At 38.5% G+C, this 22,468-nt stretch overlaps 1 protein-coding gene across 1 annotated transcript in view; it reads left to right on the top strand.

The window, feature by feature from the left end:
• The window catches only part of naaladl2 (N-acetylated alpha-linked acidic dipeptidase like 2), a 795,864-nt gene that overhangs the window by 549,398 nt on the left and 223,998 nt on the right, over nt 1-22,468 (top strand). Inside the window, exons 14-16 of the mRNA XM_042513024.2 lie at nt 6,370-6,462; nt 19,718-19,905; nt 20,567-20,695. Coding sequence (XP_042368958.1) covers nt 6,370-6,462; nt 19,718-19,905; nt 20,567-20,695 — 410 coding nt within the window. The remainder of the gene's footprint in view (nt 1-6,369; nt 6,463-19,717; nt 19,906-20,566; nt 20,696-22,468) is intronic.

Consider the following 22,468-nt stretch of genomic DNA (forward strand, 5'->3'; position numbering starts at 1 on the left):
CATGAACACTGAACACTAGAGGGATTCTGATCAGAAGTTCCAGTTGGTTGGAATTTGCAATCCTCATGGTTAGACACCATAAATCGTCCTAAATCTTACACACTGTTCTTATAAACAGTGCCTTAACCAAAGAGGTGGTGAATCAGTAGACACTGATATTAATTATTTCTCTAAAATTGTATGTTGTTTTGCAAGGCAATGTCAAACAATTTATCTTGTAGTTTTATGAAGACTTGTTGGAAAAAGTTATTTTTTTCTGGGTCAGTCATGTGTGATGTTCCACGGAGCAGACAGAGGTTAAATATCTTGTTGAAAGGCTTTTTTCAGAGACTGAAAGAGTGCAGAGGGACGACCTATGTCCCACGGAGACAGCCTTTCTAACCACCCTGCCACCCTGCTACTAACAGGGAAAATCAGGAAGTCTTTCAAGTGAAAATGGCACGACCAGTCATCATATTCACATCAAAATTCATTTTAGTTTAAAACATTTTGTGTTAGAACACATATATCAAACACTGATATTTACTGTTATTACTAATTTAAGAGCAGGAGGTAGAAAATGATGCAGGCAAAACCTGCTGAGAGAGGCCATGAAAATATCTGCTCACACAGTGTATTTAGGTTATGAGAATCAGCCACATACTGTAGTCCCTTTAAATATTTTCATCAACTCTCAAGCTTAACTCAGAGTCACCCCTTACCTGTAGCAGCAGCCCCATCTGTAAACCCATTCATCATGAAGGGGAATTACTCAATGACAAATCTCTCTCGCTGCTCTCTGTGCGCACGTCTGCAGATTGAATACACAAACGGGCCACATGTTCCATCCCTGCTCTTTAGCCAAAGTCATTTGTGCCAGTGTCAAAAGTGATAAATGGGTTATGCAGCGCCTATGAGAGAAAGCAGTGAATTTTTATAATGTATTAAAGAGGAGCGAGAGGGCGAGGAAGCAGGCAGGGAGGGATGGAGGACTGGAGTGGAGCTGGAAAAGTGGGCTGTCATGCTGTAGTGCTGTGCTGTAGGCAGGGGACCTCTGTCACACACAGTTTGAGCCCCTGCTTCACATCTTTACTGGCACCTCGTCTGTATTTCCCTCAGATAGCCAGCCATCGGCTTCCCTGGAGCTTACAGCCGTCCAGCAAGGCAGCAGAGCTGGCAGACACAATATCCACTGACTGCTCTGTCTCCACTGTCTGTAAGCATCGTGTGACACTGTACGGTGTGTGTGTGTGTGTGAGTGTGAGTGTGGTCTTCTTTTGCTATCTTTGTAAGAACCGGTTTGCATTGCAGAGCCTCACATGGACATTGTTTCTTTTTGAGGTCATTTTGTGTTGTTCCTTATTTCTTGATAGAGGTGAATTAAGAGTCGCTAGAAAAAAAACACTTTTAATGTTTCTCACCAAACCATATTGTGCTGGCCAAAAAAATGTGATGGATGGATTTCAGACATCTCTGTAAATTTTTGAAACCATGGCTTATTACTAATACCATAATTCAGTTGGTCTATGCGTGACATGGCGTCATGCAGTACACATTCGGATTACTGCTCTTTTCAGTCAGAAGGTACGTGTATGGGTCACCAGCAAAGCTATGCACATTTATGTGCATACTTGAAAATCCCCAAATACAAAACCAAATTTACCGCTGGTTTGCTCCAGTTACACCCATGTTCCTCATGAAGCAAACAGCCGATGTACCAACAAAGATGTGGCATTCCACTTCGACCAGATATATGTTGTTTCTCCACCCCCACTCCTTGCATTTGACAGCAAGTTCCGAATACTTCAGCCTCTTCCTCCCATGGGACACTTAGCTCAATGAGGAGCACAGTGTTGATACTGCTGGACCACATTACTATGTCAGCGTGGAGGCTCATGCTGGTGATCCACCAGGGGAACTGGAGCTTTCCGCTGAGGTCGATTCTCATGCTGCAGTTCTGAGTGATGAGGACTGCCCTCGGTGGAGCTCTTGGTGTGACACCTGCATCACCCTGGCCTTCTTTGACGAACCTCATTTAAGCTATGCTTAATCATTCAAGCTATGCTTAAATTAAACTAAAATATCCCGGATACAGTCGCTGCCATCTTGTGCTGATGATGTCATTTGGAGCTGGAGTCTGCGCAGTAGCGATATCAGCGGTGGGGGGAGTTCCCACCAAAACACCCATCTGACCAGTCGCGAGCAGCTCCATTGAATGCATGCACATGGAATGGCTGTCACAGCTATCAGTCATGGCAGAAAATTCCCTTTTTGGAGAATTGAATAACTCATTAAAACCAAACTTATAAGAAAGTGAACACTTGAACAAACACCAGGGTGATGAGAACTACCTTCAGTGACAGAAACCATCTCTGGTAAAAACTGATTTGGTGAGTAGTTTGTTTTTAGTTTGGTCTATGTCCCATACACTAACATGGAGGCATATTATGACATGTAGGGCAGACACCAGGAGGTGATCGAGAAGCTACACTTTGGGGGAGCTGTTATGTTGTGTGTCTTTATGTACAGTCTATGTTTTGGAGTCAGGGACAGCATGTTAAGTTCCACTCATTACACGCGTTCTGACTTTTCGAAATAAACTTCTGTGTTCATAGAAAATGTTTAGTTTCAACTCATTAAATGTTTACAGTCTCATTTCAAAGTAAACTTGTAATGCTAGACACTTCACAGTCTTATTTCAGTTTAAGCAACAAACATATATAGTTAGGGTTAGAAAAAGATCATGTCATGGTTTGAGTTTAAAGAAAAGAAGGCCTCCGTATCTTCGGTAACTAGCATAGAGTAGCATCATGTCATGTGACATACCACATTCATAAAACAACTCCACTGATTTTTGTTTCCACACAGGACACATACAGCGGTCTCCTGGCTGAAAGTCCTGTTTGTTTGACCTGTCCACTGCTCTTCTCTTGGAATGATCTTATGTAGAAAATATTGGTCAGAATGTTTTACTTATTCCCTAACCTTGTATAATTATCTCATTTCGTTTTTATAGATCTTAACAGTTGTTTTTTTTTTTGTTTTTTTTTTTCTCTCTTGTAGCTGTGGTGTGTAAGCCAAATGAACAGGTGTCTAGGATTTACCATCCTCCACCCTCCACTTCATTGTAACTTCTTAATATGCAAACACCTCAAATGAACATCGTTATTCTTGGACCAAGAAAATTCTAAAAATTTTAAACCTTTAAGTATGCAAAGCCACACAGAGAAATGTGTGGAAATAAGACACACACAGCAGTCTGCCTTACCCTTATTAGTTTCACCTGTCTCTCACTTGTCCTGCAGTCTGCTCACCTGTTCTCACTTCCCCAGTTAGTGTTTCACTACTTCTGCCACCCAGATCCTTTTGTTTGTTGTCATGATGCCTTCACGTGCTCATTGAAAATTTTGTATTTACCGTATTTCCAAGTTGGGAGCACATTAATGGCCTCCCAAAGTCGTAATTACGAGTGGGAAATTGAAAAACTTTGATGAAACTGGAGTTGCCAAGTTGTGACATTTGCATGATGTATCAGGGCATCAGAAATGGTGAAAAGCATGGAAACATGGTCCTAGTAGCTAGCATTTCCTGTTAGTAGTTGCACATTTTAGTATATGTATATATTAGCTGTAACAAGTAAGCAAACTTTGAACTATAAAGCATGTCAGGTGAGTATACTAACATTGATGACAATGGCCTTGACACCATAAATGCATAAACATTGCGGGAAAAAGTCCATGTTTGGTCAATGGGACGAAACTTTTTATTAATTCACATATTAAATATCAATTTTTGATCACATGTTAAGTGACATAGATTAAACAGTTTATAGTATGTATATATAGAGTATAAATAGTATATAAAAAATTGATAAATAAAATAATATATAAAAATATTTATAAACTGGAAACAGCTATCAACCTGTAGTTTAAAAGATCTTAGAATTAAAATCGAGCCCATCTTCTCTGTAGCTTGTTTTTACAATCTCAAAGCACATGAACACAACAAAGTCGTGAGAAGGACTTCCCAACTCGGAAGCTACAACCTCCCGACATCACATGAACGCTGCATAAGATTGTCTGGTCATGTTCCTTGTGGTTTCCTTGTGTTCTTTTTGACTGCTGATTCTTTCTGCCTGTATGCCTGCTCGGTCATCTCATCTGCCATTAAGCTTGTTTTCCTCAAATGAAGTACCTTTTCTGATTCCACCTGCCTGCTGCCCTGCATTTGGGTCTACCCTTCATGTGCTGCTTCACTCAGCTGCAACACTAGTGTTGTTGATCAGATTGTATTGATTGTTCTCAACATGACAACACAGAGCAAAGCCAGAAAATCTCTATGAAAAAAACATGTTGGACACAATCATAAAATACTTTTTTGTCCTTTATCTATCCAGCACACAGATATGCAACCCTGCCTCCTTCAAATCCTTTCATATTCAGCTAATTTGAAGTTGGAAAACATATTTTATAAAAAACACGATGCCTCAGATATTGTTTTCAATCAATCAGCATAACAAGGAAATATTTTTCCAGGACATATTCCTGTCAACAAATTGCATTAATGTTTCTGAAGGTTTTGGGCTGAAGTGGCTGGTAGAATCAGTCAAGGCATCCTAAAACTAACATGTTGATGGTGGCTGGTTTTATTTTCCCTTCTTGCAAAAGCATGTTGTTAACTTGATCAATCACATAGTGGATGACTTTCAGATTGTACCCCACCAGTTTCCTCTGATTTCACTTTGTTATACTGTCTGGTATGCTTATGTTTATATGGCAACAGCATCTTTGACAGAGCCTGCGAGCCGTGCTTTTTCTCATTTACATCCTCTCTCAGGGCGATTACCAACAATACATGGGTTCAGTATCCTCCTGTATCATCACACTGGGGACAAACTCAGATTCAGTGTCACTCCTCAACTCACATAATACATCGCATTGGCCAAGGCTTGATAAAAATAGGATAATGTTGGCTGGCTGTCTTTACGACCTTTTCCTTTGTTGCAAATAAAAACACTGACCCATGCGCTGTTGCTGCACTTTTCGGTATTGTCCCAAGAAGCTCCTCAGTACCCCAAAAGCTAAGCAATGCTCTTGTCCTTTCTAGGCTACTGGCAAGGTGTCTAATTCTTCAGAATTGGAAACAACAGAATCCCCCTTCCTTTATTCAATGAATGAGAGACCCAAAGAGCTTTTTGCACCTTGTGTAAATTAGATACACAAGGAGGAATGACAGAGAAAAGTTTGTCCAAATTTAGGAGCCTTTCTGGTTTAATTTCTTTAAGCCTTACTGAGTCGTTAATGTGATTTCTTAAATACATGTCAGCCTTGAGGTACCTTATGGTGCTCATCCCCACATGACATGGTGTCATGTTATAGTTTTTACAGCCCATGAAACCTCACTAGTCTAGAAAAAAAGTCCCATTGGACCAAATAACATTTTTTCAACTGCCCAGTATTCCAAAAACAAGTATGCATTGCTCCAAAGGGCAGTTTATCCAAATATGCACTATGCACTCCCCCAAACACTCCCTATGGCACGTGTTAATTAAATTGGATGACATGATTGGACCTTCATTGCAAAGGTGTGACCTGCCTTACTCTGCCTCAGATTGGCTGATATTCTTACCGTAACCCTAACCAATCTTAGTCCTCATGAAAAAGCTGAACCAACACAACCAACAAAAGCAATGATCACTAGCCAATCAGAGCAGAGCGGCCCTTCAGAGGAATGCGTGTTTGGTTTTTTGATATTTGGCCATCGTAACAATGGACTCTGGTCCAAATGGTGTCATGCCCCGCTCTTAGTTAAGTTCCTTACATTTATCATTTTAGTCAGTTCTTGCACTTCCTTATTTATTTTGGTGTCTCACATCTTCTCTCGTTTTACATCTCACGTCCTGTCAAGTTTCCCTCTCATGTGATTGCCTGCCCTGCCCTAATGTGTTTCACCTGTGTGTCATTGTCTTACCTGCCCCAGTATGTTTAGCCTCTGTCTTCCTACTCCTCTGTACTAGATCGTCTTTACCACCGTGTGAGCTTTCCAGCATTCTTCCCAGTGTTTCCTGTGTATTGATACTGATCCTAGTTCGTTTTTTGACCACCCTTTTGCCTGCTGTTTTGGATACCTTTGCCTATGGACTTATTTACCGTGTACTGACCTTACTTGTAGTAAAGATCCTGAACTGCTACTCTGCCTGTGCCTGCTTTGTGAGTCTGTCATTTGTTTGAGCCTGATAAATGGTAAGTTTTTCGGGATATTAGGGATTTGAAATAATGAGCCATAGTGACAATGGGCAGCCCTTTTAGTAATCACATACAGGAAAATTCAAAAATGTTTTTCTTTTCTCCATTAGAGCTTATATTAAAGTTTGTCTATTCTTTGTCCTAGAACGCAAGAAGATAACCCTGACTGTTGGAAACCAGTTGTCCTACAAGAAGATCTACAACGTTGTGGGCTACCTGAAAGGAAGGAGGAACCCAGGTTTGTACGAATGCTCCGTAGTTTCGTCTTGTTTATAAGTATGTATGTGTTTAAGCAGTAACAGAAAAAGATAAGCGTGTTCATTCTTTCAGCCATCTTCATAACAGACTTAGTAAGATTTTAAAAAATAGTGTTCATTCAGAAAAGCAGCAAAAGCATAGGAAACATCCTTATGATGATTTAAATGGTTGACATTTATCATTAATATTGTACCTATTTGTACATATACAGCAGTTAACACATAGAAGTTGACTGAAAGTAATGGCAACTCCACAAGCAATCTGTACAAAGCAATTAAAGGCCGTCAACCACCAACCAAGAACTACAACTATAATTATAACCATAACCATAAGTATAATTATAATGATGTGAGAATCCACACTGATTAACAATAACGATCTTAAAACAGAGGCTGAGGAGAAACACTCATAACTAGAAGAATATAGGTTCATGAAATTCTTTAATTTCACGACAGGAATTTGAGTCAACATCAGTTTGCTGACATTGCGGCAATGGTAAAAGAGGACATCAGTAAAGACAAAACCAACTTCAGAGACCCCGTCAGTGCCAGAGAGCGTTTAGTGGCATGTCTCAGGGAAAATTACTTTTTTGTGTAATCTGCAGCCCAATAATAGGCAATATAGCTGTTAATAGTTTTGTCTGGTGATTTTACCATGTAAAAGGTTGTTCCTAATTCCTAAATAAGAGATAAGCTGCAATGAAGAAACCAATATTGTAAGCACTCCTGAAACGTTATTTCTTTTAAATTTTATTTTATTGTTTTGGAAAAATGTCCCTAAAATGTACCGATGACACCCAAATTTAACACTTTAGATTCCTAAGGATTTCGATCGAAATTCAAAATTGTTAATGTAGCCTATTAATCATCATGTTAAGGTGATGTCTTTAAATGAACACTAGGGACTTTTTTCTTTCATCTTCTTCTCCTGATATGAGTCAGCAGCTTCATCTACTGGCCAGAATCTGCTACAATCAGGGAAACTAATTAATTATTGACTAAATTCACAGAAATAAGAACAATAAGAAAACCAAAACCAAAAAAAGAAAAAATCTACAGCTCCATACATCTTTTTCAACTTAAAAAATACATTTCGTGGTCAAATTAGATGTAGGGATCTATGTTGGATGTGACGTCTAAATAAGACAGATTCTAATTGGCTGTTAAAATTTCTATTATTCATGAAATCGCTCGAGGGGTTATCCTAACTTGTCATTATAGTTGTAGTGTGGACTCCGCCGTTAACTTAGGTTGGAACAATTTTTAAAACTATCTTTTTATTGTTATAGTTATAGTTCTTGGTGTGGGCGGCCTTTAAATCATGATATGCCCAGCCGTGATTCTTTTCCCAAACCTAACTTTAACACAAGGGGCACGAATTCACCCAAAATCATACAAACCATGTGCAGAACATTTCATAATCGTACAAAACGTAGCATGTGGCTATGCTGGGCCACCATGTAACCAGCAATTCTCTGCCATTTGGTCCTTGACAGGTAGTTTTTTTTTTTGTTGTTTTTTTTCCTCTAGAAATAGTTGCCAACTGCTGCTTGAAAAAAACTGCTGAGAGTGGAATGTGAAAGCTGCACATACAGGAGAACTAGCTGAAAGAGGCTTAAGAGCTCTGTACACCTGTGAAGTTAGGTAATGATTCTCTGCAGGTTGAATTCTACGAGTGACCTCTTTGAAATTACAAGTAGTCATTTGATTCATTGTTTATTCAATGATCAGTTGAGTTTGAAAAAAAGTCTGCAGCAAACTTCCTGTCGCTGTGTTTTATATTTTATTTCAGGTACAGCTTTATTGAAGCCAATTCATGAGATGTACTTAGTGGCAAGTCTCATAAACATGAAAACATTTTAATTATCAACCAAGAAAAGGTTAAATGGTTTGACATGCTGGGAAATGCTTTAAATGAATCCTTCTTTTTCCCCTCTTTCTTTCTCGGTTGGTCTCCTCCCTTGTCCCAGTCCAGTGTCAGCTCAGGTCATATCCAAACAGATTATGTCCTTTCAATGTTTAAATGGCAGCCCAGTCCCTTCTGCTCAGCTGTCTCTGCACTCATCCTTTTTTTAATTGTCATTGTGCAGAGGAGACCCTTTATCTCGCCCTCGCCTCGCCCCTCGTCTCCCGCCCTCCCCTCTACTTGTAGCAATGCGTAGCTCTGTACCTGTCCTGCCCAGTCACTGGTGGAAAATTACCTTGCTGATTTACAGTGTGATATTAGGCGGCCATAATGGGCCACTAAAGCAGATAATATGGGCCACAAATCTCTGGAAGGTGCGACGCATTAACTGGTTGTTGGCATTCGATCATATGCGTGTTTGGCGCTCATTTATCTTGACCCTAAACAGGATGAATATTCATGCATGTTCGCAAACATTTTGACTCACACAGCCCACAATAATACAGAAGGCCATTCTGCATGAACCTGTATTGCTATATGCAAACAATGCTTAACCCTAAGGGACTGTTTGGCACATTTTACGTGCCTTACATTCTTCTTTTTTTTTTCATTCATGCAAATGGTATAAATTTGGGCAGGGAATGTCTTTTTGTTTGAGCCCGTAATTTCCTGCAATAAGTCTAAAATACACTGTGTAAGCAAAATGGTTACATTCATACGGTAAAGTGCAAAAAATGTGCCACTGAAACCCATTCAAACTGTAATTTTTCAATCATCAATATTATTTGTGGTCGTCATTCTGGGCTAGTGCCTTGGAATTTGTCATTTTTACTTTCCACCTGATGACATCATTTTTTTAATCATATTTGGCATATAGAGGAATTACATGCTATTTTCACTAGGTGCACTGTCACAATCAATGTTGCTGCAAATTACTGACATATTCCAAAACTAAAACATAGTGGCATCATGATTAAAAACCTGGAATTTAAAGGGTTAAAATTCTGAAAATTAAAGAATATTATTATGATTAGAACTGATGTTTATTAAAAAATGAAACTTTGGAACTAGAAAATCATATTAATGTAGTATATTTTTATTGGCTGAATTTGAAAAGGACACTTTGTGTGTAGAGCGATACACGTGTGTAATATTAAAGTGGGCCCTAAGGGTTAAAAAAGAGGTTTACTTAAAGAGGGCATATTTAAAGAGCATGTATTTGGATGATGTCGTTGTCTTTCTAACAACCCTTTCCCAATCAGGGATTACACTAGTTGATGTATAAAAACTTTTTATTACGTTTATTTGTCTGCCAAATGAAAATATCAGTGACCAAATGACTGGTGGAAAAACATGCCAGATTAATATATTCATTACCATCAAGTTTCCAATACATTTATGTATTTGTGGCAGCACACCACAATGGTAAACATATTCTGCTATAGATTTTCTATTTTTAGAGCTGGACTGTTCATTAGGAGTGCTGTTGAAATTAGGGATGTCAACATCTACATGTGTAAACGGGTACATGGATAACAAATCATAACCGTTCAGAAAAATCAATAACCGTTTACACGTCATTTTTTCCTCTCCTCCTCCTCGTTCATTTCTCACCAATAGTATTTTTAGGGGTGATAATGTTGCCTGAAAGCTTAAGATAATAACATTAACTAACTATACACTTAAATGTTCCCACTAATGCAGTTATCCGCATACATAATAGATGCACAGGTGGCAATCTTACGTTGATATAAAAAAAAAACACAGCCACAGCCACTTGTCGCGTCACTTCAAGTTGACTCGGGGCCGCATGGACAACAAGCAACAAGCGATGAACAAGCGGAGCTTAAAAAAATATATTGTACAAAAGTGAGCAATAGTTAAAACTATGATTAAAAAAGAAGGTTAAACCTTTTCCAGCTTTCACTTGTACGTTTTCTTGTCTGTCAAAATTGATGATTTTATTTTCAACTCATTTTACTTTCTGTCATAAGTAGGTCTAAGCCTTAAATGGTGAGATGGATCGCCTACTTTTTAAGTTCTGTTCGCTGAATAAACGTTTTTGTGCGATAACTAACTACTGGAATGGCTTTGATTTAATGAGATTAGGAGGTATTTGAATGGAGACAGAACCATCTAGTGGTTATATAGCGCAACTGCGATAGAAAAAGATCATAAATCATGTAACCGGGTACACGTCGGTTAGAAGTCCCGTTTACACGTGTAGAAAAAATTGTAAACGTTGACACCCCTAGTTGAAATATAGATACAGTTGGCCCGTTTTTCCATTTCGTATTTTTGATCTGATCCTGAAATTGAAATATTAAAAACCAGGCATTTTTTCGTTTTATGTGTTAGATTAAAAAACGAAAAACAAAATAATCTGTCACTGTTTTGTTTTTTCATTTTTGATTGCCAATTGAAAATAGAAAGAAGGAATGATACACGGATTGTTAGGCTATGTAGCTCATTTGGTTTGCCATTGTTTGTGGGCATTGATCATAATTGTAGAGTTAAATGATCGTTAAAATAATTTAAAATACAGCATATAATAAAATGAGCGAAATTAATTTAATAAAAAGAGGGGGAGTGCCTATAAAAAAAGCTACATATCGCTTAAAAGTTTTACATTACAGTCTTACATTAAAGTAATAAAATACATAAATAATTGAAAATATAATTTGGCAATAAAAATAAGTGCAAAAGTAATTCAAACAATCTAAAATGCATGTAGGTTAGTCATAAAATCATAACTGTTGTAAATGTAAATGATAATTGCTGTAAATGTCAAACCATAAAAATACTAAGGGTTTGCATCGGAATTAGATCAAGGCACTCATAAGGGCAAGGGCAAAACAGTCTTCGACACAACCCCGGCACGCGTGCCAGTGCGTCTCCAGCCAGAGAAGGAAAACTCACCACCTATCACCTGTAATATTAATTCTGTCCTTTACAAGTTAGTTACTTGTAAAAACACACAAATGACTGTTAAAATGTAGTTATGGTGTGAAGGTAAGCGTCACTGAGTGCTCTCTCTGTTAGGGCTGTTACTTTTTTTATGTTGAGGATCATTAAAGAACATAGATAGCACTTCATTACGGTAGCGCGAGCTAGCTTAGCTGCTATACATGCTGCGTGTATTGAACTTGATGTTCGCATGTCTGAATTTAAAGGCTCGTGGCTGTGTTTTGTTAGGCTCCCTGTACATTTGAAAATCTGTTTGGCTAAGAATATGTTGTAAAGGACCATTCCGTGTGTTCATTTTATGTTTTGTTTGTGTGGTAGCTTGGATAAATCTCATGCTAACTGTTATCTCCTAATTGAAATTGCCATTAAATTTTGTAAGGACTATGCTATGCATGTGGCAGTACCAGCGTTAATACTGTGCTGTGAGTTTTAGAGTTGTGAAGTCGTTCCTGTTTTGAAGTGGTAAAGTAAGAACAACATGGAAGCTTCAAAGAAGATGGGTTACATTTTAATGCTAGGGGTGTTTAAACAAGAGGTTGATAGCGGTTTCTGGTTTATTCATATTTTTACATATTATTTTAGATTTTATAAATTCTATGTTTTATATCTAATCTAGGTCATGCTATTTACTTCCAGGTTTATGGAACATCACAAACATGGAGTGTGGAAGATATACTTATTCTAGAAACAGTTGTTTGTGAGTGAGTTTTCATGTGTTTCGTTATGTTAATTGTGACCTGGTAATAAGTTTGTAGAGAAATAAGTGAAATTGAAAAATGGGATTAAAGTACAAACATATGTAGAGATTACCAGTGTAGTAGAAGCGGGAGAAAGAAACACATCAGCTCTTGCCTGCTTTATATTTACTGCTTAATACTGCTTAATATTATATGTCTTAGGGCCTCATGTGTTGGGTTTGTCACAATGAGACATTACATTTGTGATAACAACTATAGTTAGCTAAACATTTATAGATTCTCAAATGTGGCCACTTTAATCCTTAACAGGGAATCAAGAAATCAAAATTGACATGAAGCGCTGCATTATAAAGAATGAGGAGGTGTAAAACATCAGCTTCAAATCAGCATGTCAGCATCAGTTAGCTTCACTTATGATACCAGATTCCCTCAGTCAATGCTGATCTAAAGCCTTTATTCATCCAGAGAGAAGCATATGCTGAGACTTTGTGTTCGCTAATGAATTTAACTGGCATTGTCAGAAAATGTGACGAAGGGGGCAGACTACATTTAAAGAATAGCCACTTGATTCCACCAGCAGCGTGTCAATGACAGTAAGACTGTGGCATTGTTTTGCTCCGTCCTCCACACGGCTCTATATCCCAACGGACGTTTAAGAAGAGGGGCGTCCTGCTGGCTGATACTGTAGATTTGCTCAGGTTGCATTGTATCGTATTTTGATTTTTGTGATTCTACCATGTCGCTGGATCACTCCGCATTAGTTTGGCCGAATTTAACACAGGATTTAACGCTCGGTCTCGCCACTCCAGCTGATCCAGCAGTGCTGTGCCGTGCCGGACTCAAAACACAACCAGTGGGGCCGTAACGCACATGCAACCGGTGGAAATCTGGAGGTCAGAGGTGCTTGGTCTAGATCTTTTGCGATCCGCCCTAGAGGCCATGGTTGGGCTGTGCCATGGCCGAAACGCTGTGTTGGCGGACCTGGTGGAATTTAGGGGTAAGGCTGGTCATTTTTGTCATTGTCAGCAATTCCTATGAATGAACAAAACTGATAATGTGCTGGTTAGGCACAGGGGCGTTGCCAGGAATTCTGGGCCCCATGGAAACATATCTCATTGGGCCCCATCACCACGGCCCAAGCCAACCCTGCACAATTGTTATAACCACACCTGCATTACCCAGTGACCCATTAAAAGCAATAAATAACTATAACTTTGTTTTACACCCCTGACAATTGTGGATAAATAATCACAAAAGTTAATAAAAGTCTAATATTTCTTGAGCAAGATCTGATATTTATTTTTACAAACACAGAGACACATTTTAACATTAACATCACATCCCTGCTGTCAGTTTGGAGTAGACAATTGACAATATGTTTACCTGATCTCAGAATACCAAAAAAACCAAACTGTTTCCCAAATTTCACAGCCTTTACATAGAAATAATGAGCATATGCTTTTTACCTGCCTTCCATGCACAATATTGCCCCTCAGACTGTCCACCTCTTTAAACAAGATTATTTGAATCCAAGTGACTTGTTGAGCAACAAGGACTTGTTTGGTATAATCTAACCCCTCAAAGTGAAAAACCTCCAAAAACTACAGTTTACTTTTAATTAGATTCAGCCACACTTGATGCTATGACCCTAAAATTGGAATTATTCCCCTCATTTCTTAGTTTACTTCTTTAACACAACTGGAAGTAATCTTACAAATACACCATATTTGTAAGGCATTATCACGCTAGCTTTTAAAGCTAGTTATATCATATGAATCTAGAGATTGTAATGAATCTGTTGATATCAAATATGTTAAGCTAGCTCACTGGGCAATTAGCTAAATATCGCTCCAAAATATAATGTCATATAAGATCGTACCTATGATGCTGAGTAATTTATGAATAAAATAAACTTTAATACAACAGTTAGTTCCGACCAAGCAATTTGATTGGTCGAGAGGCATTCCATGAGTGCTGATATAGGAGTACAACAGCACTGGGACAGTTAACTTTTAACTCAACTGCGCTTCACGGCCATTCAAAATCCGTCAATTAGTGTAAGAGTGAAAGTGGGATATGTTTATAGTATGGTGTAAGCACAGGTTCAAACAGCTAGTTGGCGCAGTTCACATAGCTCCCAGTTGGTCAGGTTGAGGGAGTAAAAGTTATGAGGAAGCCCGGGACCAACATGAAGACCAAGCTTACACAGACAAGCAAGCACTGTGCAGGAAAATGTTTATGGGTTGGAAGGCAATGGCTGTCACATCCAGCAATTGCGGAACTATTTTTGTATTAATAATAATTAAATAAACCAATAAATCATTATCTGTTGTCTCTTGTTAATATTAACAAATAAAATACGCTTGTAGAACTGCAGCCTCGTGCCGAGACCGAATCACTCCCTCTCATGTGATATTGCTTAATTATATAAAACGCAAATATAATCCAAACTAGACTCCTGCTGGCTGACTGCTTTGAATCTAAATTGCTGGTATATGCTTAAACCATTCTTAACCTGCGTCAGTTGTGCCCACCTTTGCTTCCTTAGTTTCTCTTTTCTTTCTTTCCTTTTTTGATACCCTTGCATCGTTTTTTTGGAGAGAGACATGCTACTGCAACCTGCAGCATCACTCACTCTCATGCTGACAGATCAATCCATGCAACCGGCGCAGGACGGACTAAACCATTTTGTGCATTTAGTAGGGGTGAGAGGGGCCTCTGAGAGAGACTCCACATTTTTTCCAGAAAGGAATTCTTAATGTTTATTTATATATTCAAACAATTTTAGCTAACTTATTGCAGTTATAACTTAGAGAGAACAAAATGAAAATAAAAAATTAATTTTTATTTCAGGCCCATTAAGGGCCCCCCTCCCCACTGGGGCCCTGGGTAGTCAGTCCCACTTTTCCCCCCACTACGACGCCCCTGTTTAGGCAAAGTCTGGCCAATTTCAACAGCCCTCAATGGCCCGCCACACAACATAGCTTAATCAAGCAAGTTCACTTGTATGTTTTTCCCCTTCACTTCACAATGGCAAGAATATCTTATAGTTTCCAGACATTAATCAAATAGGAGTTACACAGGCAAAACTAACGTGCCTTCATAAACAGATGGTAGACAGGCAAACAGAGGGGTTATCTAATAGTCAACATATTCTGTTAGGTAGCAGACATGGCCACAGCAAAGAAGTGTAGAGTTGACAGCGAGTGCTGCAGCTTTCGAGAGTTTATAACTTTTCACTGAATGATGACAGTTGTGATTATTTTGTTTGTTATTGTTTTTTGTTTGTTTGTTTGTTTGTTTTTAAATAACTTATATGATATGAAAAGCAGTTGACCACCAGGTATATTGATATTATCTAATCTGGCCCTCATTCAAACCTTGGTCCTTTATATTTTTATAGGTATCGGTTCAGGCATCATTTAGGCACCTGTGCCGTTTTAAAAGTATGGTTTTAGCACCAGTATTGGAAAACAGCCCAAACGATACCCAACCCTATATCTGAGACTCTCAAATTTAAAGCATCCACAGTTTGACTACAAATGTGTGGCCCTTTCCAGTTTTATCCAAAATAGCCTACTTAAGTGTAACAAAGATCACAACTAGGGCTGTACCCAACTCTTTTATTATGTCAGTTATTATGTCTGTTAAATCCCATTTGGAATTTCAATACTACTATTAGACATTTCTTTTTTTTTTCTTATGAATTTTCTAACAGGGCTCAGCGAGACATTCACTGTGACAGCGGCATTCATGTAAAATAGTAAACAAACTAAGGGTGCTAACGACAAGTCACAAATGTGCAGCAACATTTTTTTTTTTGCTGACACTAGATATCAACCAAAAACATACTAACTTGCTTTAACCCTTGATCTCACCACTTCTAAGCAGAAGAGCAGTCTCTCTGTCCCTCCATGCCAAGTATCTCCTCCGTGCTGTAGTTGCTTGAATCAAAGAACAGCAAAATCTGGAGACCAAAACATCCCCAGAAAAAACTGACTGCTCAACTTAAAGTAATTTCAGTTTGACTAAGGGGTCACTGACTGATGATTTGAATCTCTAACTTTAATGGGGAAGCCTTGGTCAAAATATTGCAATCAGGGGATCTGACTCTATTGTCTCTTTAAAAGCACCTGCCAGAGATTTAAAAAGAGTTTTAAAAACTGAATAATGCGAAACAATATCAGAAAGGGAGGCACAGAGGGATGTAAACTGGCCACACATGGAATCTAAATGGCAGTAGGATACATTACGAGTTAAACCTCCTCCTTGGCTCTCCCAGGTTGTTGTCTAATAAGGGGTTCTTTAGGTATTATATACTAAAGATATCACTCCCCAAGAGTGGAGCAATGTCTGGGCTTAGTGCTTCTAGAAAGACTATTGCAAATAGTTAGTTTAAATGGGATTAAGTTGAAAACCTGAAAAAAAAAAGGAAAAAATCTGGTTCTGAGGTACAGTGCTAAAAAAACACTAAACCTCAGTTGGTGCCTGCTGACCCATAAATGATTTGTCCAGACCTGAGGGGAGCAAGAACATGACATAATGTATTTATTTATTTATTTTTATTCATAAATGTTTCATACCAATGCTCCATTTAATCTTTAGTGTGTGATTCCTGAGCAATAAACGTACCCATGAAAAAACATATACGATTAAATCAGGGCGTCGCTCCGTATGAGTAATTTGAAGCCGTTTACAGTGATGGTTGATTTACCCTGGAAGCTGCTCTCACTGCGATACTATGTCGTCAGATTCTAAGGCTAAGCTAGCAGGCTTCTCTAAGCACCTCTTTTCTCAAACAAAGTCATCAGTGATCTGTGTTGTAGTGATGAGCTTTTTTCTAGTCTTCTGTGCGCCTGCAGGAAGCTGCTTTGTGCATCCGCACTCTGTCTTTGTAGAAAATGTAAGGCACACAAAGAAGCCTGCAGCACTCATGTTTGTGTGTGTCTTTGTGCTAACATGGAGGAGTGTAATGCAGAGAAAAACCCATACTCAGACATTGTACGTGAAAAGCATTTAGTGATTTGTTTACAGAGCTATACAGTACATTTCATGTTATAAATCTGTATTTCCTCATTTACTTTTCTCCATTTCTTTTCTCCGTCAATGTCTCTTCTCTAGAAGGTTCACGTCTGCCTTGGTTTTTAACGTTTTTGTTAGTAAATTCCTACAAATCTGCTTCAACAGCAACCACTTTAAAGTGTTCCAGTGCCACACAACATCTGCTGCACTTTTCAGTGGAGTGCAGCATTACATCTGCTTTGACAAGAGCTGGAAAATAGACACTTGTTTCATATTGGCGCTCATGACATACATCTAACATCTGACATACATAATACATCTACATGCATCCACGCTGTCCCCTAACGGGGTGTTTTTTATTTATTTTTACGGAACGATAAAATGTAAGATAAAAGACCCTCTCTGTAATCTTTTTGGCTTTGCTGCTGTCTTGAGGGAATTTCTCTGTCATTTTAGGAGAGTGTTTGTTGCTTCGGTGTAGCCTGAGTTACCTGAATGTTCTGTCTTTTGCGCGGATTAGGCAACAATAATAAATTAAGTCAAGTCAAGTAAGTTTTACTTTTAAAGCCAATTATCCCAAAACAGGGTTTGCCTCAGAGGGCTTTACAGCATATGACATCCCTCTGCCCTTAAAGCCTCACATCACCCAAGGAAAAACTCTCGAAAAAGTACCCCTATAACGAGGGGAAAAAAGGAAGAAACCTCAGGAAGAGCGTCAGAGGATGATGAGGGATCCCTCTTCCAGAAAAGACAGAAATGCAAAAGATGCCCTAAATAACAATTGAATTACAATTATGTCAAAAAGGAAAGAGAAAGAGAGAGAGAGAGATGCAAAGCGATAATGGAAACAGACGCGTGTCATATTACAATAACGATAGGTGTAAAATTACTAAATGCTAATGCTGTTGGGAATTACAGTAGACTAATTTTTCGGCATCTGTTTGGGACAGGATGTCTAATTTTTGAGATGTTACGCAAGTGAAAGAAAGCAGTCTTAGAAGTTTGTTTTATATGGGAGGCAAAAGATAGATCTTGATCGAATAAAATCCAAGGCTCCTTACAGTTTTGCTAGAGGCCACTGTAATGCCATCTAGAGAAATTACATCCTTAGGAAAGAAGTTTTTTAGGTGTTTGGGGCCAAGACCTCAATTTTGTCTGAATTCAGCATCAAGAAATTGCAGGTCATCCAGGCTTTTATGTCCTTAAGACATGTTTGAAGCCTAGATAACTTATCAGTTTCAAGATACAGTTGCATATCATCAGCATAACAATGGAAATTTACAGAGTGATTTCTAATAATGTTGCCTCTGCCTCGGGGAAGCATACGTAAAGTAAAAAGGATTGGTCCAAATTACATTTATAGTAAAGCTAAATCATTTAAATAGAAGTTATTTGGATGTATAAACCTAGTGGATGTAACCATAAAGCTATCTGCACTATCTGATCCTTACAACGGTTTGTAGTGGCGTTGTTTTCTGTACAAGAGGGCAGGGATAGAGGGGTAAGGTAGGAAGATGGGGTCTGTTGGTGAGAGTGCAGCGACAAGAAGCTCGGTTGGTGATAAGAGCAGACTCCTGCTGCAAGGATCAGCCAATAACGCAATTTAGTTGTGATAGACAAGTTTCAGCCTTTAGAGGGCAGTCACCATGCATATTTCTACACAATATGTAGGGTTTGAATACTTCACACTGAAACGTCAAGAGTTGGACCTGAATCAATCAACAACACTACTGAATACCTGTATATGTTGCTTTTCAACTGAAAAAAAGTGGTTTGGGTGTGTAATTACTCTTTAAACACTTTTGTTTCGGCTCCAAAGCTGTTTCTGTGAATTTGGCAATACATCCAACCAACCTGATAACTGCAGACTACATGTAGCCACACCAGCTCAGGACCTCCATATGTGTCTTCACTTGCAAGATCATGTGAGATCAGCCACCTGAACAACTGATACAATAATTGGTTAGCACAACTGCATAATTTCTGCATAAACTGTCAGAAACGATTTCAGGGAAGCTCACCTGCATGCTTGTTGTCCTCACCAGGGTGTGGCTGGTTGGTTGTACTGCCAAATTCAGGGAAATGATCGTGGAGTCTTATGATAATGAAATAAAAACTCAGCTATGGTAGACATTCTAACCTCTTAATTTTAAACTGAATTGTCCTTCTGGAATAAATAAAGTTGTCTGAATCTGCATCTGAAATTCCTGCAATTAGCATGCCAATGGTACACTTTTTCAAAACTTCTGTGGACATCTTTTGCACTGTGTTGTCTGATCAAACTGAACATTTTAGAGTGGCCTTTTATTGTAAGCATCCCAAGACTCACCTGTGTAGTAATGATGCTGTTTAATCAGCATGTTGTTATGCCATATCTGTCAGGTGGATGGATTATTTTGAAAGAAGTGCTCACTAACACATTTTTTAACATTTGTGACGAAATTTGAGAGAAATACATTTATTGATTGCATTATAAATCTCAGATCTTTACATCCAACCTGTGAAAAATGGGAACAAAACCAAAAGCTTTGCATTTAAAGTTCTGTTTATCATGTACATACTATATAATTCATATGGAAGAGTAACAACAGTCCCCGACAACCAAATAACTAAATGCTTAAATTGTTTTTCATCTGTTCTCAGATCGTTATGTGTTGATTGGCAGTCGTCATGACAGTGACCAAGGAGGCGGGGCTTCAGCTATCATGAATCAGCTCATTGCAGCACTGACAGAGCAGACCAAACGAGGATGGGTGCCAGATCGTACCACTGTTTTTTGCTCGTGGGGAGGCTCAGCCCTGGGAAACATCGGATCCTTTGAGTGGGGAAAGGTCAGCAAACACAAACACATCAGTTTTATTAAACGCCATCTTAAGGGTCAAAGGTTGTGGCTATATAGGGGTCACCATACACATAAAGAAACCTTTTCATTTTTTCAGAAAAATGTTCTTTTTCTAATATGCGCTACTGCTAAGTCTGGTAGTACTTAATGGAAATGGCACAAGTAATAATTACAAGAAGAAAGAGCAGAGCCAATCAGACAATGGGTGTCCTAAAACCGGCCACGCCTGTAATCAGCCTGTCTTGTGTTAATTTAGTAGGACTCATTTATGACTCTTTAATTATTATTATCTCCACATTACCCAGTTACAGTTTGGCTGACAGTGACTTCCTATAGAATTTGACTAAAGGCATCTCAACTAAAATATGTGCAACAGTCTGAGATACTGGTGTACTTCATAAAACTGTCACACTAAATTAAAATGTAGGTTTTAATTTGGTGCTTTTGAGTAATATTAAACTACATTGCAAGCAAGAGCAGAAGACAAAGACGGGCTGCCAAGGACAATAATGTAATTCTAAGAAGTGAAAATGACTCTTTTGTAGACTTGAAATAATGATAATAATGATAATGTGATAACAACAATTTTATAACTAGGAATATCACTGGGAGTGTGATGATGATAACCTCTTTGTGTGTGTTCCCTTCAGGATAACAGCGTTGTCCTGCAGAGCAGTGCAGTGGCCTACGTCAGTCTGAACTCTCCAGTCAGAGGGACAGAGACTCTCAGAGCTACAGCTTCTCCAACACTGCTGCAACTCACTTCAGATATACAGAGAGTAAGTTTCACTGCTGCTATAAGCTCTTCTTCTAATGCTCCTACCACTTCTCGCTCCGCTGTGACTGCTAATATCACTGCAACTCATTGCAGATGTTAAGTGATACCTAGCAGCATGACTACTGCTGCAACTACTAAATGTACGAGTGTGATTTTGGGCAAAATGCTTGCATTGTAAAATCAAAAAAGGCGTGACACGTCTGAAATGTAAGGGTAAGGAGCTCCTGAATTTCATTGTTTTCCCAATATGCAGAAAATTTCCTCCATGGCTCCTCTTTGATTTAGCCACAAATAGCTACTTTTTAAATCTCCCACGATGGGTTGCACGCATAACATATCGTTAATACACTGCAAACAGACCTACCTTTTTAGTCTGGCTTTTAATTGAACTTTACCTATTTATTTAATTATTAAATGACTATTTGTTTATCAATTTTAGTCTGTTTTACTGTTTTACTAGATGGTATATCATTTTATTATTTTTTACATTTATCCTTTCATTTGCCTTTCATTTACCTTTCATCTACTAATTAGAGTATTCATTATTAAGTTTATTTACTTATTTATTATTTTACTTTTAAAAAAAATATTCTTATCTATAGGTTTTAGTCTGCCTCTGGTGTTTCCTCACTTACATTTATCCTTTCATTTACCTTTCGTCTACTAATTAGAGTATTCATTATTAAGTTTATTTACTTATTTATTTATTTTACTTTTAAAAAAAAATATTTTTATCTATAGGTTTTAGCCTGCCTCTGGTGTTTCCTCACTTACGGTAGCATTTCCTCAGTTCCCAGTTTTATTGAGTACTTTTGTTTTAGTGCTTTAAGTTGTTACAAATTTTTGCTTTTTTTATTCATGTGCTTGTGTACTTGTGCACTATAGTGCAATATTCCCCTCTTGAACAGGCAGTGTAAAAGGGGCTTAATACTGCTACAAATGTTTCTAATGGTACTACTGCAGAGCATCTAAAGCAGTTTCCACCAAGCAGGTCTGTCCAGTTCAGTTCAGTTCAGTTTGGTAATTTTTTGCATTTCCATCGTAAAAAGTTGGGAATGGAACCAATAGAAGTGTTCTGAGTCCCCATTTTTCATAACCCTGTTGTTGTGGTACCTAAGCACACAGATGAGATACTAAAAGTTGGAGCTAGAGACACCACAGTATGTTGATTGCTCAGTAGAGAATCAACACTGTGCTCTAGCAGCAGCTGGAGACTGAAAAAACAATTTAAATAATTGGGCCACCTGCTGGCAACTTTTAAAGTGGAACGTTTAGTTGTAATGTTACTCGATGCATGGTGACTGTGCAGGCTCTGTTACTCTTTTTGTGGTCTCATCCTTATATCTGACGTTTTTGCAGGTCCGTGAATGCAGCGCAGCAGTTCCTTTTATCTCCTTCACAGCTGAATGTCACTCATGAGGTGGACAATTGATCTGTTGATACATTTACAGCTGATCAGATCAACAGACGAGAGAAGATATTTGCAGATTTTTGTAAGTGAAAGAGAATGTTACGCCCAGCAGAATGAATGGTTTAGTTTCACTTTTAATGCGCCTGATGTTCTGCTGCTCCCCATAGTGTTTTTTTATTAATGGGAAACACTGGTGTGTGTGTGGGTGTGTGATTGTTTTGGTGTGTCCGTTTGATGTCATGGACAGGCTGGAGAACAGGTAGACAGCAGAGAGCAGCATGGACAGGTGTCGAAAAAAATGCAGTGGTTACTTTTCTTTATATATCCTTTATTTATTCAGTCTCTCTTTCAAAGTTGGTTCAG

The sequence above is a fragment of the Plectropomus leopardus genome, chromosome 5 (assembly GCF_026936395.1).
Source record: "Plectropomus leopardus strain MGB_pleo_1.0 chromosome 5, ASM2693639v1, whole genome shotgun sequence".
Lineage (NCBI taxonomy): Eukaryota > Metazoa > Chordata > Actinopteri > Perciformes > Serranidae > Plectropomus > Plectropomus leopardus.